This window comes from Antechinus flavipes, chromosome 5, assembly GCF_016432865.1.
Source record: "Antechinus flavipes isolate AdamAnt ecotype Samford, QLD, Australia chromosome 5, AdamAnt_v2, whole genome shotgun sequence".
Classification (NCBI taxonomy): Eukaryota; Metazoa; Chordata; class Mammalia; order Dasyuromorphia; family Dasyuridae; genus Antechinus; species Antechinus flavipes.
In genome coordinates, this window is record NC_067402.1 from 163,638,698 (window position 1) to 163,651,574 (window position 12,877).

General features: G+C 32.5%; 1 protein-coding gene across 1 annotated transcript in view; it reads left to right on the forward strand.

Moving 5' to 3' along the window:
• Nucleotides 1–12,877, forward strand: part of NUDT5 (nudix hydrolase 5) — a 29,243-nt gene that overhangs the window by 12,377 nt on the left and 3,989 nt on the right. The window contains exons 2-7 of the mRNA XM_051961433.1: nucleotides 2,663–2,767; nucleotides 5,006–5,073; nucleotides 7,954–8,006; nucleotides 9,401–9,508; nucleotides 11,632–11,727; nucleotides 12,576–12,677. Coding sequence (XP_051817393.1) covers nucleotides 2,705–2,767; nucleotides 5,006–5,073; nucleotides 7,954–8,006; nucleotides 9,401–9,508; nucleotides 11,632–11,727; nucleotides 12,576–12,677 — 490 coding nt within the window. The 5' untranslated portion in view covers nucleotides 2,663–2,704. The remainder of the gene's footprint in view (nucleotides 1–2,662; nucleotides 2,768–5,005; nucleotides 5,074–7,953; nucleotides 8,007–9,400; nucleotides 9,509–11,631; nucleotides 11,728–12,575; nucleotides 12,678–12,877) is intronic.

Below are 12,877 nucleotides of genomic sequence, written 5' to 3' on the forward strand. Positions count from 1 at the left end.
ATTGTGTCTTTTTTTGCTCATAGCTTTCAGGTAGTCCAATTGTTCTTATATTTTCTCTTGATGTTCTCCAGATGTTGTTTTTCCTATGTTTCACATTCTTTTCCATTTTTTCATCCTTTGTATTTTGTTTTAGTATATCTTGCTCTCTTGTAACTTTAGTGGCTTCCCTTTGCTCACTTCTTATTTTCAGAGAATCATTTTTTGCTTTAAGACTGAATTTCCTTTTCTAGTTGGGTCACTTTCTTTTCATAATGTTCTTGTTTTTCTTGGAGTGTTTTTTGTTTGGGGTTTGGGATTGTTGTTGCTTTTTAATTTTTCCTCAATCTCTCTTATTTGATTTTTAAAGTCTTTTTTTGAGTTCTCTTTAAGTTATCATTTAACATTACTCTTTGGGTTTGGGTTTTTTTGTTTACTTGTTTTGGTTTGTTTTTTGGCTTTATTTTTTAACTTCAGTGTCCTCCTTTGAAGATGTCTTCCCTATTTCTATAGGAACTCTCTCTGATTGGGTTCGTTCTTTTTCTTTTTCCTGCTCTTTTTTATTGGTGGTGGTATTCGTACCAGCTGCAATTTTCTTTTGTTTATGGGGGAAATCTGGAGCACTTGGAAGTTTTGAGTTCCATTATCTTCCCACAATATCCTTGTCCCCAATATAGAAATTTTAATACTTCTTGAATAAATCTTAAATCTTGATCTAAATGTATGAGGACTTTGGAAAACGTCCCAAAAGCTTAGCAATTAAAACAAAGTGGTGTGTGGGTGGGTGTATTCACTAAAAAAAAATTTTTTTAAGGTCTGTGTTTCCTTTAAGACTAGTCCTTTCAAAAAGAAAAGTCAGGATCTTATTTGGGGGGCAGACAGGGATACTCTGCCTTCACTTAATCTGGACTTGAAAACCTTAATTATATGTTACTTATATGAGACAGTCTGGCAAGGATTTGTTATGTAAAAGCCTAAACTAGTGTAAAAGTCCCCAGCTTCTAAAACTGGTTTGCAACTCCCTATGCAGTTTTGAAACCAAATGTGGAGATTATGAAATTATGATTTCTTATCAGTAAATCTCTGATTTTATATACCTCGGGCCACATAAAAATTTCATAGACAAAAGAGTCATGAATAGGAAAAAAAATGTAAGAATCCCTGCTTTAGTCAATAAAGCATCTGAATTTGCCAGTATGATGTATGCTTTTTGTCTTATAAAATTCAACAGATCAGCTACTATTCTTTTCACTACTTCTGACTAACTGACTTAAATCAACAGATGCATTGTAATCATCCAGATGTGTGTACATAATGGTTCTCTTTCTGAGTTTTCCTTCTCTTAGTATTTCAGTCTCACCTCTTATCCTGTGTTAATGCTTATATAGCAGACAAAATGTTTTTAATCAAAATCTACAATCATTTATAGACTCTGGTATTTTGGTTCCATAATTAATAAATTATCTGACATCACTTAAATGTTTTTGATTCATTTGGATGTGTATGTATTAACCACAAATTATAATCCCTCTACACTCTAGTCTACCTTTAAATAGCTATTACTACAAATAAACTTTTCACCTACTAATTCTTAAGTAATGAGTTAATATCTGAACTTACTGAAACTATTACTGTCTGAACAGATATTTTTAATTAGCCAGCCCATATTCTATATTTTTCCACTTGCTAGAACTTGAAAGAGATTACATTCCTGAAGAAGGTGGAGTAGCCACCAACATGAGAGAACCTAATTAAAAGATTTTAGGATATTATCTGTTAAAGCTCTAATTTTCTTAATGCTACTCACTTCTCAATGCTGAATGCTGATTATCAATATTTATTTGAAATTGAAATAATGTTCAGCTTTTTTAAAAGGGTGTTCTTATTCTTGAAAAAAAAATTGTCTTATCTGTAAAGGATTAATCTTTTGTTTTTGCATGTGAAACATTACATTATAGCTGTTCAGGCATATGAATAATTTGGACAGAAAGAGAATGCTTTACTTAGAAAGTTTTTGGTAATCAGTTAATTCTCAGTAAAAATAAACTACAATAAAATCTGCCATAAACACTTTTTTGAGTAAATAACAGTCTAGGTGCTTAATTTTTTTTTTAATCAGATCAATTCCAGGAAAGTTGGCAATTTTAAGAAATCATCTGACTAACCAGTCCTATAAATTGCTGCCAACAACAATTTTTTAAAAAATGGGGCAGCTAGGTGGCACAGCGGATAGAGCACCAGTCCTGAAGTCAGGCTCTCAGACTGAAGTTAGTCACTGCCCAGACTCTGGGCAAGTCACTTAGCCCCATTTGCCTCAGCAAAATAAAACAAAACCAAAAAAAAAAAAAAAAAAAAAAAACAGCCTGGCAAGAAACTAAGACTAAACTAGAATGGTTGAGCTTATGCTATATAGCAAGTTTCCCTAATCTAGAAATCAGATCTTTCTCAGTACATGTTGAGTTCACTTATAATATTGTGTAATCTGCTGGTATCAGTCTAGTACTTATATTTGGGTAACATTATTGTATCTTTGTCTTCTTTCTAAACTGTCAATCATTAATTTTCTAGTAGTTTTAAAAGTAAGTCTTTCGGTGATTTCCTTGCCATTGAATGAAGAGAAAGAATTTAAATGAGATGGTCTAAAATTGAACTAACTTCAGCCTAAAGAAATGTTGTTTTGTTATAGAGTGAACTTACTAGAAGACAGCAAGGACCACATATTTTGAAAATGGAAAACAAAGCACCTGTGGATTCTCATAAAGTTACCAAAGAGTCCATCCTAACAGAAGAGGTACAAAACTTTTTTCTTCACTTCCATATTAATTGCTGCATTTAAAAAAAATATATATTTCAAATGGTTAGCCCTAATACATGACGATAGAATTCCAAAAAGATTTTTTTTAAGACTCAAATGTTGCATTAATATGGAAACAGTAATATGCTTGCTGTTAGTTGTCCCTTTAAGTAACTAAAAATGAAATAAACCTTTGTAATCTTTTGGCAAATAACAAGCTAGAATTCTCAATTCTTATTAAGTAATAGACTGAATGCATTTTAAGTAAAGTAACCTGACTTTAGTGTCAATTTGGATACTATCTACTGAGTTATAAGACTTAAAAAACCACCCATAATTCCTATATTACCCTTGTAGCTTTTCCTACTTTTGTAGCTGTGTAAATTGTTGTCTCTTTTAAAAAAGAGAAAAGCTAAGAATTAGTGATGTAATTGTCATTCTGTGAAATACCTCTTTATTCTTAAAGAGTGAAGGAGAGAGTAAGAATTAACTTTGATCAGTGAGATCTATGAGATAAACTATGGAAAAAAACAGGAAAAGAAAGTGAAGAATTTCCTTCTTAATAGATCTGTCTTAATTGTTTTCTGAAGAAATATTAAAGAAAATTCTGTAAGGATTAATCTGGATAGAAATTATTAAAATTGAGGGTCTGAGAAAAACTTACAGAATTTTAAATTGTTATCTTGAATAAATTAAGTAGTGTAAGACTGTTTTCAGAAGTAAAGAGAAGTCATCTGTGTGATGACCACGTTAGCCCCCTGGATACCTTAGAATCAGCTGGATTCTAGCAAAAGTCCTTAGTCTTTATGCTTGGTCTTTAGAGGTAGGATTGAATTGGATGGAAGCAGAATCTCCCTGATCTTCCTTCTTCATCTCCCACCTGGAAGTGACCCTGGATAGTCTTACTCCACCCCCTAGTCCCTCCTACAATTCTCTGTATACACCAATTATCGAGCCAGCACAGGATAGTGGGAAGGGCTATTTTCCAAGCATATGCTTATAGAGTATTGTCCAATTGGTAGTTAGCCTTAAGTTCTCGGTTGTCTGAAATCAGTGCATCGACTCAAAAGTTTCAGCCCTTTACACATCTGCACTTAGAGTAAGACTTTAAGATCTTTCTCACAACTAAAATATTGTATATAAGTATTTATTATTAATTTCATTGTTAAAAATTATTTTCAGTAACTTTAAGGGATTTAATATAAAGAGATCAATACTGTTGGAAAGAAGTATTTGAAAAACTGAAGATTGGGGCTTTTAAACTTAGTTAAAAGAAATAATGAAATTTTGTCAGTTAATAAGGAAATATATAAACATATCCCTGGATTACCCTTGATCTCTAAATGATAAGATTAATATGAGGATGAGTCAAGTAGCAATTTGAGAAGTAACTAGCAAGTCAGGTAGGTCACCTATGCAACCCTGCTTACAGTTTTTAAAACACTCAAGATCTAAAGTAGTTATCAGATTTAGCACCAAGTTCCAACAATATGGTTGATGTTTGTACTTTGTTTTTTGTGTTGGATAAGTAGGTGTTTTGGGTGTGGGGGTAGGAGAGTTTGGAGGGAAGGTTTGTTTTGTTGTTGTTTTTCAAATATTTTCTTTTGGAAAGTTTCTAGTAGATAAATTTGAAACCATCCTGAGAATTTTGAATCTAGTATCCTCCCAGAATGCTTTTTTTGGTCTAAAATTATGTTTGTAAATTGATCTACTAATGATAATTAGGTTCTTGCTAGCAAAAAGAAGAGAAATACTAAAATATTATTAAGAGAAAAGCACATTATTTTATATACCTAGATTACCACCTTAGTTTAAAACATACCAGAATTAAATTAGAGTTTTATAATCTTAATTCCAAAGTGAAATATGTAGGCAGTAAAAAAAATCTTTGTATGCCCATAATTAGCATTCCAATATAACTTTCCCAGCTCTTTGTTTTTAAGAACAAATTTTTTTAAAATGCTAATCAAGTCCCAAGCCCCAGAGATTCAGAACATTTCTTATCATTTTTTCCCAACTTCTTAGTGATCCCCCAAGAAATAGTGCCATTTCTTTGCCTTAAAATCTAAGCTTATATAACAATCTTTAAACTCATATGTAGAAAGATGTTCAGAGGATGTATTCTTAGGGTTATAATGGCTTTCTACGAAAAGTGACCAGAAAAAACCTTTTTGTCCCAATAAAGTATTGTTTGGTTTGAAATTTTCCCAATATGCTATTCTTACCTCCTTTTAGTTGATTACAGAAGGAAAATGGGTCAAGCTTGAACAAACAACTTATATGGATCCCACTGGTAAAACAAGGTAAAAAAATTTTTCCTACTGAAGAAATGTTCAGTTCTTGTATTCTAAGAATCTCTATTCATGACAAATCTGTAAATTTCTTAACCTCATTATAAATGTATTTTCATATTAGAATAAATAAGATGTATTTTGGTTGATCATATCATTTTAATGATGTGTTTAACTTCTAAAAGCATACAATAGTTATTGAGTCCAAATCTCACTTTATTCTCTGTGATTATAGCATAAAATACCACTTAAATGGTAAAATTTTAAAATGTTAAGTTTGGTGCTATCTGAACTAATAGTATCATCATCTTAGACTGAGTTTAAAAAATTACACCAATTCTAAATTAAAATTTTTGAGAATTTAGTAAAATGTTTATAATGTATAATTCCTTGCATTCAGAATTATAGTTTCTTTCTACCAAGTAGTGAAACTTCTGCAAAAGGTCTCAGAACTTTACCGTATCATCCACTTTTTAACACATTAAACTGCCTGAGAGTAGGGATTTGTTTCATTCTTTTCTTTTTTTATCTACAGAGCCTAGTACCTGTTCCTTAGTTTGTGCTTTTTAACAAGATCAAGATCAACAAGCATTTATTTATCTTAATCCTTGTTAAAATTGTACTAAATGCTTATTGATTTATACTTTTAAAACTAAATCTGAGGACTTAAAGAATTTTTTTCCCCTTTTTCCTTTTCCAAACTATATGCATACATAATCACATCAAGGGAAGTTAAGACAAAGATAAAAACAATCTCTCCTTTTTCATCTTTTGAAAGAAGGGCAGACCTGAGCTCAAATGTGGGTTTTAGACATTCACTTATGTGACTCTGGGCAAGTGATTTGACCCTACTTGTCTCAAAAAAAAAAAAAAAAAAGACAGGACAAATTATAATTTTTGAGACATAGTTAATGTTGACAAACTTACAAAGTTGCCCTTCCCTATATCTCATGGTTACAAGGTGGGAAAAGAGACTCAGTAAAGCTCTGCTATAGCAAAGATTACACTAGACAGCAGGATTCTTAGCATCCTAGAATTTTTTTTGTTTTTCATCTGAAAGATAACATACCCTAATCTTATAGATGAACAAACTGAACTTGAAACTGGAGCAAGAACTTAAGTTTCCCTGCTTTTTGGATACTAAATATTTTCTTGACTTTTCCTTCCAAAAACTAGTTGAAGATCTAAGTTAAGGTATAACCAAGCTTCCAAAATTTTTTGGGTATGAATCTTTTACTTACACAGGCATTCCTATTCTAGTCTCTTTACTAATCACAAGGAGACTGGTTTATCAGGCATAGGTACATTCGTAATTGGTTGTTTGCTTTATTGTTGTTGCTGAAATGACACTATCCCTCTTGTTTCCCCTTATTCCTAGAGCATTTGGGCTGGAGTCCTCAGTGCTTTTCCTAGCACCTTCTCCTTCAGTCTATTTAAGACTGACCTTAGGAGGCAACAGTGAGAGCTGTATCAAAGGTTTTTTTTTTTTTTTTTGCAACCCTTGCTATTTACTTCTACCAAAGATTTTTGTGTGGTTGGCTTTTCTTTTCCTACTAACAGGAATATGAAGATGTTGGGAGCAGCCTATTTTTATTGTTGATTGATCATGCATGGTTTTCACTATAGTGCTATGATTTTGTAGCCCCTTCCTTTAGATCTCTTTAACTGATTTGTCTTCTGCTACAAGGCACCAGACAACAGACACATAGAGGTAGAAGTATTTTTTAAAATGGAGAAATTGACTGCCCCCACAGAACTATATGTCTTACTGCTCCTCTCACAATAATATAAAGAATCCCTAATAATATCCTAAATTCCTGGCCTTGTTTCTATTGGGAGTGATCCCTAGGCCATCTAGCCTTTTATAATCAGCTCCTGGGTTGACTTTCTTGGACTCACCTCCAATTAAGGGTAAACTTGGGGCAGTAAAGACATAATTTTCCCCTTTGTGTAGACAGTTTACATGACTATTTTAGTACTGAGTTTTCTGTGTAACAATTTTTCTATTTTACTAGGAAGAAAAATAAAAGATAATTATTCATCAGGGTTAAAGTCAGAAATAAATCCTTTCCAAATTGCTTCACTTTTTTGTTTATTTGTGCAGAGTTTATGTGTAGCAAGTGAAGAATTTTTATCTACCAAAGTGGTAGATTCGAGCATGTTTTTTTAAACTGAATCATACCGTCTCATAGCTGTCCTTCAGAAAGTTCTCTTAGATATTTTCCTAGAGGTGGGCAAACAGAATTTTCAAAGGGACTTTAATATTTCTACAATGTCACTTCCGTCCAAAATCAAAATCCTTACTCATCACCATTGCTTGTGAATGGAAAAGCATGATTCACAGATAAACTATGACCCTAATTAAATGCCCTCTGGGCTGTGAATGATATGAAACTTTCTGACCATAACAGCCAGCAGGCTTGCTATTTAGATTAGCTGCAAAAGCAGGGGTTCTTAACCTTTTTTGTGTCAGGGATTTCCTGGGCAGTCTGATAAAAACTTTGGACCTCTTCTCATAATTATCCTTTTAAATGCATGAGAAATAGGAAATTACAAAGGAAATAAATTATATTGGAATATAATTATCACAATATTGAGGGGGGGGAAGTTCATGGATTCTAGGTTAAGAACCCTTGATCTCAAGTATCACATGAATCATCAGCTGTTTCACTAAACTTGGTAGGAATGACTTTGGTTATTTTCAAAAGGCAACTTCACAATTGCAAGGTGTCTCTGAAAAACTAAGCCTCTTTCTGGTTTTCTTGACCACCGTTCCAGGTAAAAATGCATGTTTTGCAACAGCAAAACTCTTAACTAGTATACAGCTAATCTACTGATCTCAACTGTAATGTTTTGTTTGTTTGTTTTTTCTTTCCCTTCTTCTCCTAACAGAACTTGGGAAACTGTGAAACGCACCACTAGGAAAGAAGGCCTTTCTGCTGATGGTATGAAAACAAATCTCTGACTATTCTTCAGTATTCTTGTCCCTCCGCCCATAATCTGAATGCCCATAGCCTATCTTTGACTCACTTTTTTTTTCTGCTTATATCCTATCTCTTATGATTACAGTCATCACTTCCACGTACAGGATCCCAAATCTATGTATGTAGCTCCATTCTATTCCCACGTAACCAATTACCTGTCTTTTGGATGGCTCAGACTACACATGTCCAAAACAGAACTTAATCTTCCTTCCAAAACTTGTTCTTCCTTCTATGAACTACACCATTTCTGGTGATCGTGGCACCATTTCTCAATTACCATACTGGATTTAATTTAATCATATTTATTCATAAGTTTTACTTAAACTAAACATGTTATAGAAAAGCCAGCCAAACAAATGACAGTCATGTAAAACTGAACAAACAACTGAAGAAAAAAAAAAAAAGAAGCCAATATATTGAACCAAATACTAAGGCAGAAAATAAATTTGTCTTGAAAATCCCCAGGAAGAAAAAATTTCTACCATATATTATCCTAGATGCCCCTAAAATGTAAAGGAAATGCCAAAAGAATGATTGTGAAGAGCAGTAAAAAAGTAAAAGAAAACATAAAGCAAAAATTTAAACAATTTTAAATTTTAATAAGAAAATGGAAAATTTAGAACATATAATGGAAAAGATAGGTTCTTTGAAAGTAAATGATGTTTTTGAAAGGCAGAGTTAGAAGAAAAATCTAGTGAACAGAATCAAAAGACCAAGAAGATTGGAAGAACAGACACAAGAACTTTGCAAATTAAAGAAACTGAGTTGGAATATGGATTGCTAAGAGATTTTATGGGAATTCTAGTTCTTTCAGAGAAACAGAAAGCCTAAATATTTTATTTCAAGAAAATTGCCTAGAATTAATAGGAATGGAGGGCAAAATTCTCATAGAATACCCATGAAATTCAAAGTTTAATTTAACAGAAAATGTTTTGGCTAAACTGCAGGACAAATTAAAAAAAAAAAAAAAAGACACAAATAATCAGAAAAAAAAACCTTCATAAATTAAGTCAGTCAGTCAAGATTATGTTTATATTTTCCTACATGAGAAAAAGTGAAATATAATAGAATATTCTTTAAAATAAATTTACAGGATATGAAATCTAATGAATGAACAAAGTGGGAACATTTATTGACAGAATAATCAAGGGGGTCAAAAGACTTAGAAAAGGAGGGGAAAACTGAATCAACAGTTCTTTTGTTAAAAGCCACTCTGCTAAATTTCTTTTGAGACACAAATAGGCAAGTACCTAAACAAAGCAAGAGTAATTAACCAGTTTTACAAATTAATATTGGTCAAAAATTATTTGTAACATTTTTCATAGGCACTTGTCCTTTTTGTTTTCTGGTGGTAGGTGTGGCAATTATCCCAGTATTACAAAGAACTCTTCATTATGAATGCATTGTCCTGGTGAAGCAGTTCAGACCCCCAATGGGAGGCTACTGCTTAGAGTTCCCTGCAGGTGAGTAATCAAAGAAAAGGACTTTATTATTGTTTCACAGGAATTAATTAGCTATTGATGAGAAGTTCTTTGTTGGCCTCATTGTGGCATAAGCAGAATATTTCTGTGTCCAGGCAAGTGGGAAGCAGAACCACACTGCCACCTGCAGGAAGGTACTTGAGTGCCTCAGCCCACCATCAAGGTAAAGTATATGATTCCTGCCTTCTAGGTAATAATCTTCTTCACAACTTCCCTACTTAATACATCCTTTCTGGCCTGTTACTATTCTTCTTATCCATATTTTTCTTTTTTTTCTCACTGAAACCTATTTTGTGTCTTTCCTTCTTTTCACCCTGGCTTCATCCTAGTAACACCTAGACTACTCATTCCAGTTTCTAGAATATCAGGGAGAAAAGAAATACTTCAAGTCTATTAATTTCTTGTAGAAAGGTAGCATTATTGATTGGATTAAGCTTTTCATTTTGTCTTGTTTAATAAATTCTTTTAATGTTCTTTATTCTTTTATTAAGAGCTTTAGTTTTTTATCTCTCTCACTCATCCATTGGGGAAGATTTATTAACTTTAACAAAATAATTTATTGTTTGTTACTTTGTCCCCATCTGGTCTTTTTATTCTGTTATACATCATCAGATTTTGTTTTTGTTTTTTTTCTTTGTATATAATTATTTGTATTCTCAAATCTGCATTCTTCGTCTCTGTCTCCATTTGGCACTTTTCATAGTCTGTTGCATCCATGGAGTTATTTCTTTTGACATATTAGTAGCACATCTCAATCTATACAACTGTTGCTATTTGTTGAATAAATGAGTTGTTTCCAGTTTATTATAGAGCCTCAAATATTATATTAGCTTCTTGCTATTTAGTTTGGTCTTTTTGTTTCCTCATTTAATAATATTCATCAGTTGTAGTTGTAATAATGACATTCCTGGGTCAAGAGGAAGGTTCAGTTGGGTATTTTTTTTAAAACTCATGTTATCAAATTATTTTCCAGAAGATCAATTCCTAGTTTCACCAGTAGTGTTCCCCCCCCCCTCCCCTGAGCAATTAATTTTTTAATTTATTCTTTTTGCCGATCTGATGGCTATAAGGAATCTGGTACCTTAAACTTTTAATTTGCATTTTTCTAATGAGAAAGTAAAGAGTTCTTCAGGATGTTTTTTCTTTTGAAAATAAATTGAGTTTTTATTTTTATTTTTTTTAATTTTTTGATTATTTGTTCAAAGGAAAACACAATATTGTAAATTATCTGTCTGGATCACATTCTCTCTTCCATAGAATCTAAGCTTTTTGAGGCTAAGGATTGTTTTTTTCATTTTGTCTCTATTCCTCTGGCACCTAGTCTTCCACTTAATAAAAACTTACTGAGTTGAACCAAGTTATACTTCAGAAATTGGGAACAACAAAGGAACATGATTCTTCAGATGTTATTGCTTTTACTTTTTCTAATATCCATTTTTTTCTGTTTAATGCAAATTTTTTTCATACTCCAAGTTAATATGAGTGAAGGAGGGTATAAATTCAGGTTCTGTTCATTCTTTAGTTCTTACTTAATCCCAGGTGTCTCCTGATGCTTTTATTCTAAACTAAATTTTATTCTTTCACATACCATAGTAATGCTCTTATGTCCACCAATCCTCTTAGTTCATTATCTTCTTTTCTCCCTTACAGGTGGCAGCCATATTGGCTCTTCTGTAAGATCCCTCACCATATCCCAGTAAGGGAGAAAGGCAGGACAGGTAGTGCAGTTTCTGTTTTGCAGATGAGGAAACAGACAGTTCACCACATATCTGTGTTTAAGGTAAAATAGTGTCAGAACCAATAGTAGAATCCGCATCTTTTTAACTACCAGCTCGTTGATCTTGCCAATAGGCTTTACTGGCTCCATGTAGTATATTACTATTCAGGAGAAATAAACAAACTCAAGTGAACAGATGATATATATAGGAACTTAGTCAAATCATACTTTTTTCTTTCCCTTTCTATCAAAGGACTAGATCTTAGCTATTTCTCTCTCCTCTCCTCCCTCTCCCCCCCCACAAGTCCCCATACCAAGGGTTACATGGGAAGGATCAGAGGTTCTCCTAAAAACTGAAATTTTATATAAACAAAAATTTGATTGATAGGTCTCATAGATGACAATGAAAGCCCAGAGACAGCTGCTCTTCGAGAGCTTGAAGAAGAAACTGGTTATAAAGGTGATGTTGCTGAATGTTCTCCAGGTTTGTATTGTTATCATCTCTGAAATGTTTAGGAACAGGTTTTTTGTTTTGGGTTTTTTTTTTTTTTTTTACCTCAAAATGTAACTAAACTTAAAAAATATTTTTTTGATTTTTAAATAAATTTAAAATTAAATAATTTTAAAATTTTAAAAATAGAGATTCAAATAGAAAAGCTCATTATTAGAGAAATTCTCAGAATAAATTAGCTGCTTTCTATAAATAAATGTTTAACCAGTAGGATCCATAAGTATATCTAAACAGATAGATAGTTGGGGAAGGGCTGTGACACAGCAAATAAGACTTGAAAATTGGTGGGAGACTTTTCCATTTCCCTTTAACCATTCTATCCATTTTACTTTCCCATTGGTTCTTCACTGAGACTTGGCAGCACACTAAAGCTTTCAAAAGTGGGATTTTTTTTTCAACTGTTGCTGTTTGTATTTGTTCACCAATGTGGGATAAGATTTAATCAGATAAACTCTACTGAAGTAAATTTTATATCTTGATCAAATTATTAATGCAAATCTCTGCAGCCCCTTCATAGCAATACAAGCATATACTATACATATAACTGTAGTGTGACAAATGTTTTTGCTCACCCATACTCTTCAATAAAGTCCACCAGAAGACAGTTTCATCTCACTACTAATGATAATAGCAAAAATTATCGCTACTTACTATGGGTAACATAGTAAATAGCTGTTTCCAAAGTTGCTTATAAATACTAGTGAAATTGTTTCAAGGGTTCTATCATGACTGAAATTTTAGGAAGTGGGCCGTTTGGAAGAGGAGGAAGATGATTTTGATGATGATGATGATGATATGACCCATTGTCTCTTCCTCCTTAGCTGTATGCATGGACCCAGGTTTGTCAAATTGTACCACACATATAGTGACTGTGATGATCAATGGAGATGATGCTGAAAATGTACGACCTAAACCAAAGCTTGGTGAGTTTTTATGTAGTCTTTAAAGTGATGTATAGAACAGTACTAAACTCTAAAATATGCCAGCTGCTTCAAATCATTTAAAAGAATAAAATCTTATAAAAATACTTTAGATCTCATATCTTTCTTAATATATTTATTGTTTATAGTTGTTTGTCATCTGACCAACTTCATATTTTGCATATTTTCAGTTTCATAATATA